This window comes from Embiotoca jacksoni, unplaced genomic scaffold (assembly GCF_022577435.1).
Source record: "Embiotoca jacksoni isolate LCO1_2020_lvr unplaced genomic scaffold, fEmbJac1.0.p SCAF_20, whole genome shotgun sequence".
Taxonomy (NCBI): Eukaryota; Metazoa; Chordata; class Actinopteri; family Embiotocidae; genus Embiotoca; species Embiotoca jacksoni.
Window position 1 is genome coordinate 10,035,536 of NW_027185341.1, and position 22,029 is coordinate 10,057,564.

At 45.1% G+C, this 22,029-nt stretch overlaps 1 protein-coding gene across 3 annotated transcripts in view; it reads right to left on the reverse strand.

Moving 5' to 3' along the window:
• Nucleotides 1-41: 41 nt before the first annotated feature.
• itgb4 (integrin, beta 4) overlaps nt 42-22,029 on the reverse strand; it is a 29,789-nt gene continuing 7,801 nt past the window's right edge. For 2 of the 3 annotated variants that reach the window (XM_069156177.1, XM_069156176.1), the window contains exons 3-42: nt 21,410-21,492; nt 21,113-21,214; nt 20,797-21,001; nt 20,621-20,717; nt 20,336-20,507; nt 19,115-19,378; nt 18,934-19,023; nt 18,732-18,854; nt 18,394-18,561; nt 18,220-18,296; nt 17,899-18,107; nt 16,933-17,036; nt 16,744-16,839; nt 16,483-16,615; nt 16,272-16,397; nt 15,274-15,392; nt 15,147-15,180; nt 14,864-15,058; nt 14,253-14,356; nt 14,117-14,175; nt 13,969-13,992; nt 13,709-13,857; nt 13,430-13,609; nt 13,156-13,304; nt 12,745-12,952; nt 12,343-12,660; nt 12,010-12,182; nt 11,715-11,895; nt 10,388-10,525; nt 10,113-10,295; nt 9,883-10,011; nt 6,234-6,401; nt 5,997-6,146; nt 5,517-5,651; nt 4,068-4,217; nt 3,051-3,239; nt 2,803-2,958; nt 2,529-2,693; nt 1,451-1,570; nt 42-1,358 (exon numbers count right to left, since the gene is read on the reverse strand). In XM_069156177.1, the coding sequence (XP_069012278.1) occupies nt 1,168-1,358; nt 1,451-1,570; nt 2,529-2,693; nt 2,803-2,958; nt 3,051-3,239; nt 4,068-4,217; nt 5,517-5,651; nt 5,997-6,146; nt 6,234-6,401; nt 9,883-10,011; nt 10,113-10,295; nt 10,388-10,525; nt 11,715-11,895; nt 12,010-12,182; nt 12,343-12,660; nt 12,745-12,952; nt 13,156-13,304; nt 13,430-13,609; nt 13,709-13,857; nt 13,969-13,992; nt 14,117-14,175; nt 14,253-14,356; nt 14,864-15,058; nt 15,147-15,180; nt 15,274-15,392; nt 16,272-16,397; nt 16,483-16,615; nt 16,744-16,839; nt 16,933-17,036; nt 17,899-18,107; nt 18,220-18,296; nt 18,394-18,561; nt 18,732-18,854; nt 18,934-19,023; nt 19,115-19,378; nt 20,336-20,507; nt 20,621-20,717; nt 20,797-21,001; nt 21,113-21,214; nt 21,410-21,492 (5,816 nt within the window). In that variant the 3' untranslated portion in view covers nt 42-1,167. The remainder of the gene's footprint in view (nt 1,359-1,450; nt 1,571-2,528; nt 2,694-2,802; nt 2,959-3,050; nt 3,240-4,067; nt 4,218-5,516; nt 5,652-5,996; nt 6,147-6,233; nt 6,402-9,882; nt 10,012-10,112; nt 10,296-10,387; nt 10,526-11,714; nt 11,896-12,009; nt 12,183-12,342; nt 12,661-12,744; nt 12,953-13,155; nt 13,305-13,429; nt 13,610-13,708; nt 13,858-13,968; nt 13,993-14,116; nt 14,176-14,252; nt 14,357-14,863; nt 15,059-15,146; nt 15,181-15,273; nt 15,393-16,271; nt 16,398-16,482; nt 16,616-16,743; nt 16,840-16,932; nt 17,037-17,898; nt 18,108-18,219; nt 18,297-18,393; nt 18,562-18,731; nt 18,855-18,933; nt 19,024-19,114; nt 19,379-20,335; nt 20,508-20,620; nt 20,718-20,796; nt 21,002-21,112; nt 21,215-21,409; nt 21,493-22,029) is intronic. The other variant, XM_069156178.1, reaches the window with a different exon arrangement.

Sequence of the window (22,029 nt, forward strand, 5' to 3'; positions counted from 1 at the left end):
TCGTGGTCACGTGATGTAAATTCATTTATGATAGAGAACAATTTTGTAAAATTTAAAATCTTTATTAAGTGCAACAGAATTGACATAAAAACAAAGAACGCAACTGTTTTAAAGATACATGAATGTTTTACTTTACTTGTTTTTGGTGGAAAGTTCATCTTGTCATCCAGATTGTGTTTTACAAAAGTGTTGTTTTTTTTGTTTTTTTTTAACAAAAAGCCAAAGTACAGCAGGACGTGCAGTATAGAGCAAATACAATCTTTCCGTCTTTACACACCATTTATATCTTCCTGTTCAAATGTTAAGCTCCTTAAAATGCAAAATAAAGAGAAACACATGGAAAAAAACGACATCTTATGAAATACAAAAACATGCCACAGATTTTTGATCATTTGCCCGTTTTGTAAAACCCTGCCCTTTTTGCTGGTCAGCAGGAAACGCACCTGTAAGTGTGCAGCACTGCTCTATATTTGGTCATAAATTCAATGTCAGTTTGCCGAAGTAAAAATCTTAAAAACTATTAAATATGCCTGGAAAAAAAACAAACCACTTTATTATAATACAAATCTATGAACAAAAGTCCCATTTCATCATTCAGGACCAGATGGATGAACACGAACCCAATTTGAAGCCTCCTGGAAAACAGGTGTGTCTGAGAGTCGGGTTGTAATTTGCCGAGTTTAAGTTGAAAATATTCAAAACAACTCTCAGGCAGGCGGCGGACGGGGGGGTGGGGGGAGGGGTGGGGTGGGGTGGAGGTCACTTTGGATTACTGATCTGCAGTCAGATTACTGGCTCGTGCCGGCCTGGTTAAAGCCGCGGTGTGTGTGTGTGTGTGTGTGTGTTACCAGATCTGAGCCGACAGAGGGAGCGGAGTCACTGAGGAGAAACACAGCGACGACCACGGAGACGTTAAAATGTAACAGACGGGACGGGGCAGCCTCTCCGCCGTGGAGATTCATGACATGAAATTGGGTTTTATTTAGTTGCGCAATCACTCACTCACTCACACACACTCACTCACTCACTCACTCACTCACTCACACACGCACGCACACGCACGCACACACACACCAAAACATGCATTGCTCTGAAGCCGACTCTTTTTAAAAGAGATTCTCCGATGTGATTCCTCATGCTGGACCTTTGGGTGTTAATCTGAAGATTTTAAGATTCATAAAACATCTTCTTGGTGACGGTGGTTCCTCCCACGACGCTCCTCTGAACCACCTCCTTGGTGACCTGCCGGGTCACCATGCCGCTGGACACCATGCCGCTGGACACCATGCCGCTGGACACCATGCCGCTGGACACCATGCCGCTGCTCTCTGTGAGCTGTGAGGTCATCATCATGCCGTCTGTCAGAGAGAGCAGAGCCCATTATCGAAGGAATACTTATTATTATTATTATTTGAATATAAACAGCTAAAATGAACTTTTTCTTTCGTACCCGAGAAGAAGGGCTCGTTGACCATGGTGTGGGAGACGTTGGTTCGTGTGCTGACTTCTGTTGGCATCTGGAAAACTTCCCTCCTCGTCATTGATTGGCTGTTGTACTGAGACAAAGCACCTGCAGGGCAACAGGAAGGAGGAGATGCCGGTATCAGGGAACCGCTTCGTACTAACGGGGAGAGAACTGACTGATCCGGAAATATGACCACAGAGTTTAAAGTATTTAAATCTGATCATGTCAGTCAGTTTATTCTGGAGAAATAAAGCTCAACATTTCCTGGAGCTTTGTCATGATTTCAGTGACCTCTTGACCTTAACAGAAAACATTTCAAAATGTCTCCTAAAATGATCCCAAACAACGAGATTTTCAACAAACAACAAATATCCTGAAGAGCAAGTCTGCAGGTTGATTCCCAGCTGGCCGAATCTTCTCTCCGCATCGTTCTTCTGCTTCATTTCCCCACATTTTCTGTCCACCTTCAATTTTCATATCAAATAAAGACATAAATTGCATAAAAAATAAAAATAATCTTCAGAAAGTTCTACAAAATTTGCTTTTAAAATTCACGGTCCCCAGAGAGGGAATCTTTTTTGCTGACCTTCAACACTCACGTTACGTTCTGCAGGCCTGATTGTCACGACACCTCCTGTATGTGTTCACGATATGTTCGTGGTCCCCAGAGGAGCCTCGAACGTTTCTCTGGTACCAACTTCTGAATTTACTGATCACGTTAACGTCCCTCAAAACAAAACTCTCCATATTGGACGCTTCTCTAACAGACTCTCAGGCCAAAATGTTGGACTCTGTACAGAAGATGAACCGCAGTCTGACATTTACATTCATGCTCCTAAAGTTAAACCGTTTTGTCAACAGTCTTTCCTCGAGTATGTAGGCAGTTTCAATCCTAGTAATAATAATAATAATAATGATATACATTATTGATATAACACTTTTCTTCACAAAGTGCTTCACAAAAAGGAAATAAGACGGTCAACGTGGTTGTTGTTTCATGTCGGTCTCTACCAACCGCTACAGAGATCATTTTCTTGCATCACATCGATGTGCTTGGTCTTACTTCCGTCCTGGGACTCGATGGTGATGATGCCCTCCCTCTCCGGGCCGAAGCCCTGCGTGGTCCGAGCCTGCACCTTGAACTTGTAGGGAACGTTCTCGGTCAGGTTGGGGACGGTCAGACTGGTCTCGGCGCTGTCGCCGTTCACCTGGAAGGAGCGCACGTCACCTGCAGGAGACAGGAAACACGCAGTGACACACTATTCACAATAAAAAAAGACAAAAAAAACCTTAACAGATGAACAAATCATCTGTATAAGCGCATTTCTTTGCCGCACCTCCTCCATGCAGCTGTTCGCAGGTGACTACATATCCCAGGATGTCTCCGTTGGGCTTGCGAGGTTTCTCCCAGCTGAGCTGCAGCGAGTCGGGGCTCAGAGCGGTGAACACCAGCGGACCCGGAGCGCTCGGGGTGCTCAGGGTGAACGGAGAGCCTGGAAGAAGACAGGAGAAACGCAGTGTGAAGAAACGAGCTGCAGAGAACCGCGGTGATGGCGTCTGAGGGACGAATCCACGGAGGCGGCACCTGGCATCGGGCTGAGGGGGCTCTTGGGGTCGACGGCGGACTCGATGGTGATGACTCCCTCCCTCTCGGGACCCCAGCCCTCCTGGCTCTGAGCCTTCACCTTGAACAGGTAGGAGTGGTTGGGCAGCAGGTCCTGGATGATCACCGAGTTCTCGGCCGGGTTGGTCACGTTGACGTGCTGCATCTCGCCTGCGGGAGAGGAGAAGTCGTTCAGCGTCAGGATGATGAATTATGAAAAGGACTTTTTGTCATATTCAGATTGTTTCAAGATTGATTTTTTTTTTTAAATGTCTGGACAGCAAAAAAAACAAAAACACATGAAATGCGATGTGATGCCAGTTTGATTCATACAGAAACTCAGAGGCTCTGCTGACTCAGATCGGGTTTCTTGCGTCAGACGGTGACATCATCATTTTCAGAGACAGAGCGAGCAGAATCTATGCTATCGCGAGCTGAACGCTAACAGGGGGTGTGGGGGGGGGGGGTGGTGCTCTAGAGGACAACGATAACAACGCTTCACGGACAGAAGTCGAAATAAACTGTCTCCCTGCCAGAAAGCTGTGTCATCTGCGTACGCCGTTACCACGGCAACCCACGCAGATCGGCCGGTGATGTCTGGACACCAAATCCGATCCGTTCCTTTGCAACGGTCTGACCCGAAGAACTAATTTGAGAAACATAATCCAATCCAAGTGGAAAAATAGTTATAATACTGATAACAGTTTATTTGAAACATAACTGAATGTGCAGCATACAGAGAACCGTTCAGTTTGGAAGCAATCTGCAACGCTGTTTTCCAACAAAATAAAAGACTGAAGCTTTTGCACTGATGTTTAGATTTATGCAAGGGTGCAAAAAATTTGTTCCAGAACAGCAGTTTGTTTTGGACTGAATTCAAGAAGCCGAGACTGAAAACACACTGACTGCCTCGTCCAACAGAAATCTAACACGTGCATGTCTCCTCTCTAAATAAAGGTTGTGTAAAGACTGATGCTGAGGGCGGCGTGACGGGTTTACCTCCGTTGAGCAGCTGGTAGAGGACGCGGTAGCTCTGGATGTCTTTCTCGCAGTGGGGCTCCTGCCAGCTGACTTTGAGGGCGGTCGGTCCCAGAGCGGAGAACACCAGCCGGCTGGGCGTGTCGGGGACGCCCGGAGAGAGACGCGCATCTGAGGGACCGCACAGAGACACGAGTGAGACACCTACGGTATATGACGTGCTGTGTCCGTGTTTAGACTCTTAGTGTAAAGGGTGGAAAGATGTGAAGACGAAGACGAAGACTAAATCAAGGTAAAAGTGTATTTGAAAGTACTTTGTAATCTTATTAAACAGTTTGAAACCTTTTTTAAGAGAACATTTGAGTTGCTATGCGTCCTTTCAGAAAGCCATTGATCTCCATTAATTAGAATGTGGTTTAGAAATCCGACTTGTTGAATGCAGATGGTGGACAGCAGAGCCCAGTAGAGAAGAATATACACTAATATACATTAACCCTGGGTCATTCTTGAAACAAGTTTTGAGTACTATTGAAAGAAAAATATATGTTTTCACCACTTGGGGCAGCAGAATAAACATCTTTGACATATGATTGGCTCATGAAGTTGTTTTGGCAAACAGTTGTCTCTTGTTTCAATGTGTCACAGATGAAGAGCAAAGTCTACATTCATCTGGAGTCACAAAAAACACGTCTAATATTTCATATATTTTTTGGTTTGGTTTGGTCTCCACCAACGAGGGAAACAGCTCAAACTTAATCGGCTAAATGCCGAAGGCTGAAGATCGCGCTGTGCTTGAACTAAAAGGGAGTTTTCAGGCTTGTCGCCATGACAGTAAACAAAGATTAAATTATGGATGTTGCTCCAAAGCCACAAAGTTCAAAGACATGGAGCAGTTTCAAGGCGGACACCAAAGATCAGTGTCACCAATTCAGTATCTGACCAAATGTGAAATATGGTCACGGTCTCTTCTTCTGGGACTGAATAATGGCCGGAAGCGAATTTGCAGAACATTATGGTCTGACATTGACCTTTGACCTTGGACGACCAAACTGTAATCAGTTTAAGTAAATGTTTTAGCCACATTTAAAAAAAACAAAAATCCCTTGAGGCGTTGTTGAGATCATCGTGCTCACAGTAATGGGACGGATGAGAGGTCACAGTGACCTTTAACCTTTCTTTAGTGCAGCATTTAAGAAATGACCAAACGAATAAAATTCATTCAGACAATTTCGCTGTTTTCTTTCCGTTGTGGGTTTAATTTGACAACATAGCATGCTAATAATATTATAATGAATTGATTTTTTTATTGGCTCACTCTCAAATGCTTAATCATATTTGAGGAACAAGAAGTCTTTAACTCGGTTTCTGCCACCAGTGAATCATCTTACTAGTGAATGAAAACCAACCAGAGAAGCTTCATTACCCAGCAAACATATCCAGTGCCTTCAGGCCTGTACGCTGCAGACTTACCCTGGAGCACCCTGTCCAGATTATATAAGGCCTCATTGACGTCTGAAGACTGCGTCCTGGCCCTCGCACCAGGAGACAGGTTGTAGCTGAACTGGCTCTGAGAGCTGCTCTGCATCCCAGCGTAGCCGAACCCACCTGGCGGCGCATAGAGCAGGTGGAGGGCAAAGGGAGGAGGACGAAGAACGGAGGCGAAGAGAAAGGATGGAAGTAGCACAAGAGAAGGGGGGAGGGAGTGGAGTACAAAAAAAAAAAAAAAAGAAACAGAGGAAACAAGGGGGAGGGAGGGAGAAACAGCGATAGTCAGCAGAGCTCCTGCAGAGTGTGTGTGGACAAGCCTGCTCTGCAGCCAACAGCCCCGACCCTGATAACTCACGTCAGCCATCGGCCTCATGCACCGTCCACCCGCCGAGGCACTCCACACCAAAAACCTTCTTTCATCCAGACATTAATCCCAGATTCAAACCTGTGCCGGAGACTTACTCAGATCGGGGAACTTGCTCGACACGTCTCCCATGACGATGGAGTCGCGGATGTTTTCGTCTGCGTAACCTCGGTTCTCCGAGCGCTTCCTCATGATGACCTCCGACGAGTGCACCCCTCCTCCCATCATGTCCTGTCTGCGGGAGCCTCCTACATAAACAGAGCGATAAAAGAGGTTTAATGTGCTGATATTATGTCCTGGTTCCTCTTGATATAATCACTGCCGTCCGTCCTGACCTGGTCCGGACATGTAGGTGGTGGACGTCTCTGTGGTGAAGGAGCCGCCGGCGCCTCGGTAGTTGGAGCTCAGAGTGGACATCGGAGAGGAGGATGCTGACATGTTGCGTGTCGCAGAGCCTCCTGGGAAAAGGAAGTTCTGGTCCCACTTCCCGTTCATCGCGTAATCTGTGAAACAGCACAATAAGAGCGACAACTGTCAACAGACAAAAGAAATGCATCCATTCTCCCAGTGTTTGGACCAACACAGCGCCGCTGATGTGGAGCACCCGGCCAGTCAGCCAGTCAGCAGACAGGAAGCATCAGTGGTTTCAGTCTTACTTATGTCGCCTGCAGGTTTCACAAACAGAAGCAGAAGATTAGTCGAAATGTTCACCACCTACAAGCAAGGAAAGATTGTTTTTCAACGCTGCCACCTGCAGGCAATGAGTGTTACAGCTGCAGTTGTTGATCAGTACCTGCTCAACATTCACTTTGGGACTGAATATTTCAATAATAAAATCTTACTAAAGGGAAATGTCTGTTGTTTATTGATATAGAATTAACAATTAACACTAGTATGGTAGTCGGACAAGGTGTCATGTTTAAATCTCTAAATATAAAACTTGACAAAAACTGAAATAAACCAGGTATATGGCTGGACCGTGTATAAAAGGACTTTTAATTTGAAAAAGATAGAGGAAGTCATGTAATTCAGCCGTCCAGCAGTGCAACTTCATCTCTTAGTCACTCAGTCAGTGACAAACATTTGTGTTAAATGTTAAACTGTGGCGGTCCAAAAAAAAATGCAGAACCAAGAATGAAGCTGGAGAGTCTGCGGCCACATTAATGACTCCAGGTACATCGTAGCATCATCATACCAGGATGCAGCCAGCATGTTAACATGCTGAGACTTCCTGATAGGCACTGAATGCAAGGTGCAGCTCCGGCTGATGGGAATGTCATTGGTTCTCCAGGCAAATTTAAGACATTTGGATCAATAATCTGGAAGCCATGATGATCAACATTTTATGTCAATAGCTTCTGAGTTATTTTTTTGAATAACTCTGACCTGCTGGTGGCACTAGATAAAAAGTTAGGGGATCACCAATAAGATATCTTTAACGAATCTCATAGCAATTTAAAAATCTTTGTAATATTTTACTAAAAACCGACTAATATAATATAATAAGTCAAGATAAATCCACTGGAGCCCACGACTCTCCATCCAAAACTTTACGGCAATCCACCCAATGGTTGAGATTTGTTTGTCTGCAGAAGGATGTTTTACAAACTGACAGATCAACATTGGCGTCAAATGAGCAGGTTTCTGTGAATGAAAATGCAGCTGCAACACTTATTTCCTTCTTGAGAGGCAACTGATAAAACTAAAGTGGGTTTTTGCTTGCAGGGTGCAACATAAACACATCTTCATGTGCTCATCTGAAGTGCTGCTGCTTTTACTTTGGCTTGTGGAAAACAGGTTGAACAGCTCCCCCTAGTGGAGAATCTGCAGCCGACGAAATGTGAGTTACATGAGTTTGTTGAGGTGCTTCACATTTAAAAAGGCACGTGTGAAGATGAAAGGAAATACAGCTGCCAGAAAAAGGTGTCATCACTGAAACTGCCCTGCAGAAATGGAGACCGTATTTAATTAAGAAGCTGTTATTTCCACAGTAAGCCTTCACACACCGCCGACAAGCTGCCTCCAGACCACTACCTCCCCTGTGGGGATGTAGCGAGAGCAGACAGAGACAGGCACCTGGAAAAGCCTGACCTCGATCATCAACTGGAGGTGTTGATGCCAGCGCTCCTCTCTGGACAGGCGGCTGGAGGATAGATGGGACAGGAGCCAACAAGGGGACAAGGACGGAAGCCCGAAATGGAATTATTAGGCGAATGATAATATCTCTGAGCGGATAAAATCACGAAGGCAGAGAGAGACGCTGTTGCCTCGCTGGGAACATGGCTGGCCGTGCATTACAGCTGCTGGCATGCTTGGCTGGCTGCCTGTCTGTCTTTCTGAGTGGTCTTCACCTGGCACCGGTGTTTGGGTGGAGCTGGGGCGGGGGCCCTCATCTGAGGTCGTCTCTGTGTCTGTGCTGAGCCGACAGGGGATGACCTCCACTTTCTTTTTCCACGACACCTTACGGAGATCCAGGTTGGATCCCACCAACTTCACATATTTCCAGCCTTGATTTCGTGGTCAGAGGGGAGAAGCAAGCAGGCCAGGGATAGATTTGTGCTTGTTTTACTGTACGGTAAACTGTATGTAAAACACATTCATGGGATCATTTATGATATACTGTATATATCTTAAGTCAGGGGTCTCCAACGTGAAGCTCCTGTTTCTGGGTAATTTATGTTATTTACGTAATTTGTGAGCGTTGATACCGTCGTTCTCTCAAAGATGAAAAAAATAAATAAATAAAAAAATGATTAAATGAATTGCCAAATATACCGAGTGGCTGTTTTAATCTGTCCGAGAGAACGACACAATCAAAGCTAAAAAATTAGGTAAATAACATAAATAGCCTACGATATTCCCGGCTGGACCACAGCAGCGGGGCCAGAGCTGGTTGGCTGAATGCACGACTTTTCAAATTAAAAGAAAGGAAAGACTGAATGCATAAAACATGCAAGTGAACTACAGACGGAGGGAATGTGCAGGGAAGTGATGTGATGAAGTGATATGTGGACAGACAGAAAATCAGGAGAAGTAAAATAAATGATAACCATTGTTTTGTTTTCTATGACAGATGTGAGTAGTGTCAGTTTCATCAGTTGAAAACATAAAGACATGCATATAGAAAAAAACATGCACATGCTGTTGAATTTAAGCTGTTTTGATTCCAAATGTGTGTGTTGAGTATCAATTTGCTTACATCAAAGAAGCTTATTCAGCTGGTTTGGGTGGAGCTCAGCTATGTGAATAAATGTTACTGAACACGCGTGGCTCTCAGAGGTTAAAAGGTTGGAGACCCCCGTCTTAGGTTATATCAATAAAGTCTGAACTGTCCCGGAGGCGAGGAACGCTGCGCTCCAGTGAAAACTTAAGAGCAGAGCGGCAGCTGTAAAAAGCGACAGCAGGTTTATTGAGCGAGGACTTTGCGGTTAGTGATCGTGAAGCTCGTCTCTTGAATTTATCGGCTGACGCATTGGAAGCACATTTTTTGCTGTCTGTTTGGGGCGTTTCCTGCTGGAAAGATGCCTGCCAGATGTCATGTGATAAAAAAATTAAAAAAAAAAAAAAGGCAGACGATGAGAATAAGGCCTTCCAGTTCTTCCTCAACGTAACTGTTGACAGCGAGGAAGAGTATTAATGTCAGACTTCTCAGGCATTTCACAGCAAAGCCCTGAAAAAAGCAGAAGAGGCCTTCAAGTCTTGATGTTCTCAGAAAGATTCCCACAGGCTGGATGATTTTCTGCAGCACTGACCAAACATTTCACAGTGATGTCCGCTCCCTGTTCTTCTGGCTCTGCTGTAACTCCACAGCACACATTGCATAAACGCGCATTGGCTACAAGAACAAAGAACGATGCCTCGGAGCACTGAAATAACTGGATCCATGTTACAGCGGCAGCTCACTGCCTTGACGTCGGGCGAGCACAGTAAGTTTACACTGTCAGCCGTTAGGAGCGGCTGGTGGTTTTGGCTCGGGGTACCCACCATCACCAGACACACTGGGTGTCTTGGAGCCCGCAGGCGACTTCAGCACGTCGTTGCTGTACATCAGGTAGCCGTCGTACTCATCGCCTGCCTCCGCATCCACAATGGGGACGTCGGGAATGATGGGAACTAGGGACAGAAAGAGAGAGAGAGGTAAATCTGTGTCCAGGGAGACAGAGGCTCACAGATTTATAATAAGGGCTCCGGGGATGCGTTGGTCGCAGACTTACTGGACATAGGTCGGGAAGGCTGGGACGCCAGGTTGAGGGTAGCATCTCTGAAGGGGCCCCAGCCCACACTGTTCTTGGCGCGGACCTTGTACTGATAGATTTGGGCGCTCTGGAGGTTCTCGATCAACAGCATTCGTTTCTTCGGGCTGTCAAGCTGCACTTTCTTCGCTGTTCCCACCGGCTCTGTGAGGAGAAAAGAAAAGAGTCAGGATGGGACGAAGAGGACGTGATGCAACCGTATGATGAGTATTTGCATTTTTTTCAGGGTGTCTTACTCATTTCATCATCGATGGGTGTGTAGATGACCTCATAGGCCGTGATGTTGCCGTTGGTCTCTGCAGGCTCCGCCCAGCTGATCTGAGTGACGGTCGGGCTGATGACGTTGAAGGCGAGACGACCAGGTTCACCGGGCACTGCAGGAAAACAGAGCAGGAAACACCTCATGAAATACAAATGAAATGAAAACAAGTTGTCCCGAACAAACTAGTCCTTATGTAGAGTTTAGATGTTACAAAAAAATGTACACTGAATAACTGCCAGGCGTGACTGTTGTGTAGCTAACGGAAGAAATAATGTTGGTTGACAAAAATATATTATGAAACTACGTTGACATGTCTGAATTGATGCTTGAAAGAAATTGTTTAATAATGTAATAAGGGCATCAGATGAGTTATCATAATCAGATGTTTCCCCACTTAATCTAAATTTAATAGATTCATTTGTATTTCTTCATGTATACATATGTGGGCCTATATAAAAAGTAATGCATACATTTACTAAAGATCGTTGGTTCAATTTAATATATTGTTTGACCCCTAACACTGACTAGATATACTTTAGCCATCGACTGTACATAAAAGTGGACGTAGCTTTGGGATCTGAAAAACGAGACCAATGCTGAGAGCCTTGAGCTGCGATACCACCGAGCGCCACTAGAGGTCGGCTCCAAAAAGTCTCCGGCTCCAAAAAGTCTCCGGGTCCACAGACTCCCATTCAACTCCTCTCAGAAAATTCTCAGTCAATAAAATTTCACCTTGAGTTATTTAGGTTTTTATAGGTAAAGTCGCTCCTTCTTATTAGTTTTCTCACGGTCCATCTGAAAATAATTCAGTCATTAATTAGAAAATAAGCTTAAAAAAGACAGTGTTTTTGGGGACGTGTCTGTTTGATTGACAGGCCTGTGTGCCAGGTTTCTAATCTGATAGAGTCAGATCCAGCGCTCGCTCCCCACCCAGCTCGTCCAAATATGGTCACTTCCAGCTCCAAACTGATCGGGACTAGCAAGATGGCGCCGGCCAAAACCCGAACTCGAAGCTTCGTAACGGCCGTTCACAAACTAATGGGTGATGTCACGGTTGGATGCCGCTTGGCTATTGTTCATGATACTACACTGACTTCCTGTTTCTGTAGATGACAGCTTTTGATTGGGCGGCGCTACAGATGTTTCCTAAGAATGGATATACAGGTTACTTCAGCTTCAAGCACTTGGTAACCACTTAGTGATGGATTTACAAAAAGCCGCTGCAGTCCGATCCCAAACTGTTTCATCTAAACTAGTTCTATTTGCTTTTAAGTGTAATTTACTGGATTGACAGTAATTACCATCCTCCATTGTTTGACAGGCAACCATGTCCGTATCATAGCCGTCTCCTAGTGCATTGTAGGCGCACACTCGCATCTCATAGTCACAGTAGGGGTACAGGTTGGTGAGTTCAGCTTGAGGAGTCTTCACGTCTAAGACCTGGGCGTCTTCCTCCGGGTCGCCGTAGATCCAGTACTTCACCTAAAACACACACGGAAACTCAGCTACAGCATTTGAGAAAACCAGAAAAATGGAAATGATAGGAATAGGACAAGGACTCAAGTTGAAGCTTGTGTGCAAGTTGATTTGACGTACCTTGTACCCAATGGGGTTGCCAGTTGATGGGTCCCAGTTGAGGCGGATGTTTCGGGGTCCGGTTGCTTTGGCCTTGGGGTTTGTTGGGGAGAGAAGGCGGCCGCCAGGGGAAGTGGCTTTCTGGTTCACGTAGCCCTTCTGAGTCATCTGGGCCACCTCTGGAGGTCTTGAAACTGCAGGAATGATTGATTTATAGGATTAAAACAAGAAGCAGCAGATACTGTTTCTCTGTTTTCGAGCGACCTCTTGTCTCATCATACAAAATCGTAAATTCCAGAAATTCCCCGAATGCCATTTCATTAAAGCTTCAGATTGATGTTCTTGTGTTTGTACCTCCGTCTGTGACAGTGACGAGCGTATTCTTCCTCTCTCCAATAGAGGCGTTGCTGCTTGGGTCGAACAGCTCCAGCTGGATGGTTTCTGGCTGGATCGGGCCGGGGTGGGCTTTCGGGTCGATCACGATGTTCTTCTCCGTCTCTCCAGGACCAAACTTCAGAGGGCCGGACAGATCGAAGCGCTGGGCCTTCTTCGTGCGCCACTTCACCGTGGCGGGAACGTCTTGGTTGCGCGTGCGGACCACGGGGATGGTGTAGGTTGGATCTGATGTGCTGAAGTTCTGGGTGCGATTCTTGAACATCATCACGCTGGGTTCTGGAGGAAGACAAAGAGAAGCAACGTTAGCGCTCGATGGTTCGGCTTGGAAACACCAATCCAAACACTTCTGCATTCCTTCACCTGGGAGGTCTGCGATGGTGACGGTGGTTCTCGGGTAGCGTCCCAGCTTGGAACCCTGCCGCGGGTTACTGAGGTCCATGACAAACTGCCTGACCTGTTTGTCTTCCAACAGACCGTCTTTCTCCCCGAGCTCCAGCAGACGGACAGGAACCGTCTTCTGGGTCTCACCGGGACCGTAAGTCAGGTCTCCCTCTACGGTCACGTAGTCCTAAAACACATTGAGGAAGAACGGGGTGGTGATGCTGACTCACTGCACCGACAAACAAGTTACAAACTCACTACGGCCAAGTCCTACAACACCTCCACACCAAGTCCTCTCAAAATCTACACTTTACAAGTACAAATGTCTTTCAAATGCAAAGATGCCAATACAGAGATAAATGCAGGGCGGAGAGTCAGTCCACAGCTCACCTTCTTGTCCTTGGCTGTGAGGTCCCGGGTGCGGTAGGTGACCTGAGTGCGTCCATCCTCAATGATCTCTCGATTGATTGGGATGTTGGCCACTCCATCACTCCTGCTGTAGGTGTAGGCCGGCTGGAGGAACGAGAAGACGTTGGTGGCTGGGAGGAAGAGAGCAGACGATCAATGACTATCAAAGATTATACACACATCAGTTCAAGTCGCAAAGTCTCATTTTCTTTGGTGTAAATATGAAACTGTCAACTCAAACTCAGAGATTTCTCACCGTGCTCTTTGATGATGGTGATATTAACCAAACGTTTTCCAATCTCTGCAATGCCCAGTGGCACGTCCGTGGCCTCCACCTGCAGCTGTTTCTTGTCATCGTCTTCATCCTTGACGAAGAGCGGCACGTGAACGTCTACCGACTCCACACCTTCCTGGAACTCGACGGCGCCCGCAGCCTCTGCAGAGCAAGAGCACGTTTAATTCTGAGACTTACTGACGAGCTTTACGTCAGGAGCGATGAGGACGCGATCTCCACACTCGGACGGTTAGCGCGCACCTCGGTCTGTGGCCACAGTGTAGTAGCCCGGCACCACTTTGAGGTCCTGGAAGTTTCCAGACTGGACGTTCTTCTCGGTCAGTTTGACGATGTCCGGGTAGCTGCTGCGAGGAGCAGGCAGGACGGTGTCCATGATGGCGTAGTCCTGCCTGAACAGCACAGGAGGGTCCGAGAAGTTAGACGTGGACGACATTTGGGTCTTTATACAGTAAATAAACTCTGACTTGGTGTGTGACGTGTTGAATCAACCAGAACGGTACCTTTTTCCAGCATTTCTCTGCATTCTGCAAGAACCAAAACATGCATTAATTTGTGAGAGAACAGGCATTTAATAAATGTCTCTAATGATATTTTCATCTCTATGCAGCGCTGCAACAGGCGCGTTAAGAAGGATGTTACTCGACTTACCTGAACGAGGTCTTCTGCACCTTCTGTGCCCCGGGGATCTGCTTGTACACCTCATTTAGCTGGATGAAAGAACAGACACAGTCAGCGTTCATGCACTCACACGTGTGCCCACCAACACAAACAAACACACACTCACGTTATCTGCCACTTCCTTGCGGAGTTGTTCAGCGTCTCTGGATTCGGGGCGAGACAGGTTCTCAGAGAAGAGCCGGTTCAGTCGGAGGGAGACCGGGAACGGGACTACAAACGAGGGAAAAACTGTTGCAGCTTCCATCATTTAAATGACAAAACATTGAGCCTCAGTCATCAACTATTCTTAAGAAGAAACTTCTTTTTACGAAGATTCTGATATTTACCCATGTTTTCTTATTTGGGATTTGTTCTTACGAACAAAATCTACGCACACTCAAGAACTTATGCACATTTGAGTGCTGATATGTTTGTGCCAAATAATTGGTTATTGTGTTTTTTTCAATTCTACACTTGTATAGTGTTATAATATTTAATCTACACTTATATTCTTTTATTATTCATAATTTTAACAATTATTTTCATCACTTTCCAAGCATCATGGTTTTTAATAAACACTCCACGAACACTCCGAGGACCGAATTGCTGACGTAGACTTTTTCTTCTGACTTTTCTTAATAATCTTTCTTTAATAAAAATCTTAAGAAGATGTTGGTGAATGAGGCCCGCCTTTATGTTTCTTACATGAATCAGCTTGTAAAAGAATCGAGCACTCACTGATCTCCTTCGGGTTGGGCTTCATCAGAGCCTGGGGGTGATTGGGTGCACGGTGTACGTTGTCTGCGACCTTCCAGAGAACTACGTCGGTTCCTTTGGGCGGGCCGGTCCTCACCATCGGTGTGTCCAGGTGGTCTGAAGTGAGCAGAGACTGGCGGAGCAGATACTCGTCTTCCTTGAAGCCAACCATGCGACCTGGAGAGAATACAACATGCGATGACTTATGTTTGGGACCGTCCCAGGAGGGAGGAGGAAGGATTTGAACATGTAACGCATGTCTCACCTCTCCTACAGCAGGGCAGCAGGGCGAGACAGCTCTGTATCAAGAAAAGGACAGAAGCCATTACTTCCACTGTGACTTATAGTCAGAAATAGTGATCATTTCTCCGTCCAAATGTGAGTGTTATTACCTGGCAGCAGGTTTTGCAGCAGGCGCAGTATTTCCAGCAACAGAGCAGCAGAAGCGCCAACAGCAACAAGAGGAACAAGAGGAGAGGAAGCAACCACAGGAGACTGGCAGCGGGGCAGTCTGAAGGGTACGAGGTCAAATTAGAAACACAGAGACATCAGTCATTTCATTTTTAATTGTTCTTTTTAAAGTAATCTGTCGGAATATCAGCCTCCACCTTAATACAATGGAGGTCAAGGGAATTTTGTTTGTGGTGCTCACAGCTTTAATAAAATTATATTTAAACCACTCTTTCCAGAAATCTCAGAATCTCACTGCAAACACTTTTCACTCCTCATTTTGCTTATTTAAACCTGGTTTTTAATATTAAATAAAAACTACCTGCATGGAAACCACAACAGGTGATTAGGAACAGTTTTTGGCAATTTTGCTGAACGTACCCTTGAGGTCTTGATACTTGTCTGCAGATCTATTCGTAAGCATGTACCTGGTTATATATTAGTGTGCATCAGAGATCTGTGCAAGAAGTTTTCTTTACGCAATAAGTTTATGTTGTTTAAGTTTTCTTTTACTGTACCAGTTTCACTTCTTCAATATTTCTTTATGTCTTAATAAAGAACAGAAAACATTTAAAAAAAAAAAAACATCCTCAGTTATTATTTGACTAATTATTTGATTCAGTTAAACACTTCAAAAACCAGCTACACACATGGACACCTACGTCAAACTTAACTTTGCCCTCTTCAGACCAGAACTTTCCAATGATAGAAAGTTGTGTGAAGGATCCCAACACGCTGAGTGAGCACATTTTCGAGGCTTTTAAAGCCATTTAGCACACATATTATAAAACTTCAACACTACAGCTCAGTTAAGAAAAGTAAGAAAGAAATTATATATAAATATCTTTAAAAAGGACAAATTACAACAGGACAATGTTTTGATAAATAACACATCAGTCGTTGACCACAAAGCTTATGTCCCATCCATTGAGAAACTCACCCTTTTTTTCGAGCACTTCAACCTGCAGGTCTTTCACTGTGGAATCTTTGAGAACTTCGACGGTGTAGTGGTACATGCAGTCGTCATCTTCATCGCGGAAACTGCAAGAATCGAGCACCTCTTCCGCTGAAAACACACGGACGATTCATCATCCACATTATTCAAGGAAAAAGCCAATCACAGTCGTTCTGCTGCTTCCGCGGGCGCTTACGTTCTTTCAGTTTGTCCACCAGGGTGATTTTGAAGGGGCACTTAAGACACTCCTCTTTGTCCTTCCTGTCTCCCGTCTTCCAGGCTTGACACTGGACACAAGTCCTCGTCGCCTCGCACGCACCTAACTGACGCTGGACGGGACACACACACATCAAAAGGTCAGCCAGGATTATACAGACATGCTTCCTGAGGCTAGAAACCTTCAAAGCAAATGCAGCATAAAAATGATGCTATTTTATACAGTTATAGATCCACACACCTCGAAATTTGGCTCGCAGGTCGGAGTCATTTCGATTCCAGAGTTCGGACACTCACAGCGGCCGCATACACATTTACCTAGACCGTTGCAGAAACCCTGGAGCACACAAAGACACAATGGAGCACCGACTCCATGTAAGGTGACATTACATAACCTCATCTACAATCAAAACGTGTTGCCCCTACTCACCCCCTTACTGTCCAGGCAGGTCTGGTTGCTCTTGGGACACTCGCAGGAGTTGCCCTCCCAGCCCAAAGAGCACGAACACTGACCCATGACGCAGGAGCCGCGGTCTGAGAGAAGAGAGAATACGGTTTCACAGTTTTACACTTGAGGTAACCGCTGTGTTGTGTAGAAAATATGTTTGACAGTTTCTGTTTTGCTAAAGAAACAAATACAGCAATACCTGTAATTAAATGTCAGTTTTTTTTCAGAATAAAAATAAATGTAATTTAAAGTGGAGTAATTACGTTGATAATACAGCAGTTTATAAACCTTTGTGCTCCACCTTTTAGGCTGCTGCTATAATGGAGAGTATAGTTCAGGGGTGTCAAACTCATTTTAGTTAAGGGGCCACATACTGCCCACTTTGATCTCAAGTGGGCCAGACCAGTAAAATCATAGCATAATAACGCATACATAACGACAATATTTCTCTTTGTTTAAATCATTGGCGAAGGTTTTTGGATGATAAACCCTATATTAAGGTCTTTCTACAATAAACTAGAAACATAAAGACCAAAAACTCAGACATCAGCCCATTTACGCTGTTTTTGAAGCAATTACTGGATCGATTAAAAAAAAAAAAAAATAACAAAACGTTTGTACTCATAAACCTCCATTTTCTCATAGAAATGCAATTTATGTCTTTCTGTAATTTTCACACTTAGCAAAGTCATCGGGCGGGCCGAGCTGGACCCCCTGGCGGGCCGGATCCGGCCCGCGGGCCGTATGTTTGACACCCCTGGTATAGTTACTTTCATTATAATGTGTTATTTGCAAGACTGATCAATCATTATGTGTGTGAAATAAGAATGGCATTATAAATGAGCCTTCATGTATATGAATAGCATAAAAGAATTGAGTTCATAAACAGCAGGGCGCTGGTAGCATCATGCTCGCACACACAAATTCAACAATCCTACTTTGTCGTACCGTTGCAGAGGAAGCCTCCGTATCTCTGACACTGGGTCTTGTCGTACTGACAGTAGGGTCCTTCAAACTGGTCGGGGTTGTAGCACACACAGGTGCCGCACTCCAGACAGTCTCCACGGCCTGAACAAGGCTCCGCCATGCCCGGAGCTTTGCACTGGTTGGTGTCCAAAGCGGAAGCCATCGCCGAGCAGTTACAGAAAGTGCTCAGCCTGAAAGACAGACGAAGACAGAACAAACAAAGATTTGATTACAACCTGAAACTGCCCAAAATCTTGTTTTATTTTAAAATTCTTTCTTAAAAATGAATTATGAAAGTCTCACCAGCCGTCGTAGCATTGACACTTCCCGCACACCAGGTCTCCGTTGCCATTGCATCTGTCTGCTTTAGAGATGGGCGTCTGCAGGAGATAAGAGAGACACTCAGAGATGAATCTACCACGAAGACATGTGACTTCAGCCTGACTTTTTGTGTTTGTGAGTCAATATGTGTCTAACCTGCTCACAGTCGCAGGTTGGACACAAAACGGAGGCCTTCACATTGAGAGCGGCGTTAAAGGTTGAAGGTTTGACTCTCATCGTGCCCTCTTTCTCCTTTGGACTCAACTTACAGACGGACTCTTGATTGATCATTCGCTGGGCTTTCAGTCGCATTTTGAACTTGCCCTGGGGAGCGCGCGCGCACACGCACACGCACGCACACACACACACACACACACACACACACACACACACACACACACACACACACACACACGGATAAGCTGGTGGAGGGAAATTTTTTACCAAGGAAAAGTAATCCATAACACAAATTTCCATCTCGTGTTGCCACCTACAATTGCTCCAGGTTTGACATCGAAGGCTCCGTATTGTGCAACCTGCCCACTGGCGGACAAGAACTGAGTCTCGAAAGCTTTGGGTCTCTCCTCTGCACGGATGCTCATCTTCGAACGGATATTCTGAAAGGAAACACGAGAAGGTCAGCACAGCGACGTCCGCTCACGGTCGCACAGAGTGCCAGCAGCTGTAAGTCTTTACCTCGAAAGCTGTCTTCATGACCTGTAGGATATTGCTGGAGTCTTCTTCCAGCAGACCGACCTCAGCGATGGGGAAATACTCTTGAAGTTTCTGGACAAAATACAAAGAGTAAATTCATGACCTGAGCAGCAGGTTTCCAGAGCATAAAAGAATGAAAGGTGAACGACTGAAGCCCACCGACCTTGTAGTACGTGTAGGAGTGGTTGGTGACGGCGAAGATGGGAATGATGTTGTGTTTTCCCAGCAGACGGATCAGCGTGGGTATTGAAGGGTAATCCTGGTTCACGTCCTCTGTGTATTTATCTTTGGCGTCCAGGTGGCAGAGCTCGTCGTTGCGTGGCAAGATGCCCGACAGTACGTTAGCCCCGTCCGACTCGTAGTGGAAGGCCGACTCGGTGGAGAAAACCAAGAGATGGGTGCTGTGTTTGCGCCAGCCGATGCGATCCTACGATAAAAACACAAATAAAATGGAAGCAGAAGATAAAGCGGTGAGTAGGACGTAAGGATATGTCGAGAAAAGACACGTAAAAATACAAATTTTGCTTAGCAGAAGCCTTAGAGCTACAATACCAAACTTTTTGTCCACTTGGGTGCAGCAGAAACAAAGCTGTGACGTAACACTGATATACTTCAGCTTGTATTTTGTTAGGTTGGACTTTGGACAAACATTAAGCAGGAAGCAAATTAGCAATTAAAACTGATGAATGTAACAGACCTCGATCGGCATCAGCTGGTTAACTTTAATGTCCGATATTGGTACAGATTGGTGTTGTCGATATGTTCACCGATATGCGCTGATATAAAACCTTTTTTTTTCAGAACATAATGCAGAAAAAAAGATGCTTGGGGTAAATTAGTTCTATTTGTGTGACAGGTTTATAGAGTAAATATATATAAAGAATATCAGCCAATATATCGACATGACAGGAATTTTTTTTATTCCCTAATATCAGTGTTGTCATCGTCCTCAAAAATGTAGATCAGTTTCGCTCCAGAATTGAACTCTGTCTCCACCAACCTGAAAAATAAATAATGTTTCTCTGCTGCTAAAAGCTTCATTATGTTCACCATCTAGTCCATAACACTGTTTAGTGCTGAGAAAATATTATACAATCAGTTGTTAGAGGCAACCATCCAAAAACGATACCATCAAAGTGTGGAGAGTCAACTTAAACATTAACGTTTCAGGGCGGGAGACCAAAATAAAAATAATAACTTTTTTTTGTTTTATTATTCTAGTATTACTATATTAGTAGGCTATTAGTATTTAACAGAAGACTGAAATGCAAGTCAAGCTGCAGCCTTTCCCAGATCGTTTTAGATCTGGGATTTAAACTCACAAAGCTTCAGGGACACGAGCCTGTTCTTTGCCACCAAAATTTAGTTTTGTATTTTTACTGACCGTGCACACTGTGGCCTGCAATATGGCATCGAACCCTCCTTCAGGAGCGTCCAGGTTGCCGGATATTATCTCGTTCTGGAGCTTAGTGGTGAATTCGTTGACGTCGTTCGTCAGCTTGATGACGTTTTGGAAAGAGAACGGAGGGTCGCTGTCTGGCCACGGCTTAGCAAGTCTGAGAAAGTCGAAGGAAGGTGGACAAATGAGAAAGAGGAAACAGCATTTTCACTTGCGGCCAGTGCATGTACGTGCTTAAGTTTCTTCAGCGTGTCACGTTTCCTCTCTTACTTGGAGGGTCTCATGTCGGTCTGGGGCTCGATCACTTTGTCCACAAACTTTCCAAATCCAATGGTGTAGTCGTCTGACAGGTCCTTCACCAGTGTAGCTGCGGGAAACACATTCACCGTCAGTATTTACATCGGCGGGCTCCTTGACGACCATCGCAGCACATCGTCGCCGCTCACCCAGCTCGTTGCCCATCCTCTTCAAGTTGTCCAAATCGTCGGCCATGGAGTTTGAGAAGTCCATGAGGATGTAGAGATCCAGGGGGCCTTTGGTCGGAGCGAACACCTCCATGTCCACCACTTTCTCCTCTCCGGGCAGGAGGGTCATGCTCATCTGTTGCGGAGACACCTGCGACTGATTGATTTTCATGTTGATTTGTTGGTTCTGGGCGGTGAGAGGAGGGAGAAAGAGGAAGCACAAGAGACAACTCAGACTTAAAACTCTTGAATTTGAAGGAACGGTGGAATGAGTGGAAGAGAAATGACGAAGACTCACTTTCAGCATCTCATAACTGCTTTTAGCCGTGATGATGGCGGCAGCACTGCAGCCATAGCCGAGTATGTTCTTATAGAGGTCACAGCGAGGGCCGTTAAAGGTCTGCGGGAATAGGGAGTTGGATTCGTTAGTTTTGCTTTTATGCAGTCTTTATTTATTAGAATAATTAGAACTGAAATAAAATATATTTTCTGAATCCCGCTGCACATATTAGCTGGAGGGTATCGTTCCATCCCAGGTTTAATGCGATAAACCAAAACATGGTCTGGTTCTCTTCCTGCAGTTTTCGGCTCTCACCTCATCAGGGCAGTAGGCGCAGCCCTGCCCGGCCTGCAGACACTCTGAGCAGGTTTTGGCCCTCGAAGCGAAGCAGTAGTTCCCTGTTGAGGCCCGAAGGAGAGAGATGGTGAGGGAACAGTGTCGGGAGGAGTCAAAGAGAGGCAGTGACGTGAGACTCAAACCCATGAAGCTCAGCTAGAATACCTGCGGTAACACTAAACAGACTTTGGCTCATCTTAGTTTCTTCCTGTTAGAGTTCATAAACACAACAGCCGTAAAGCAGCGAACCGAAAGGCTGATCAAATCAAGATACTGCATGTAAAAGATGAAGGAAATTATGTTTCTGAGATAAATCTTCACAATTTAAAAGAAATACTGTACTTACTGTGCAACCTGTAGTATTTTACTGTCAGCTACACACACATTAGTCTAAAATAGTGGGTTAACTTTTTTAATTTAAAGCTACAACCAACTATTACTTCAACAATCAATGAATATATCAGTTATATTTTTGAATTCATTTGTAATTTAGTCCATAAAAAGAGAGAAATTGGTGAAATTTTTAAAAAAAAAAATCAGTTGACTGTCTCCTTAAGGTCCAAGTTGATTTTATTTGAATTGCTTGTTTGTGTTTTGTT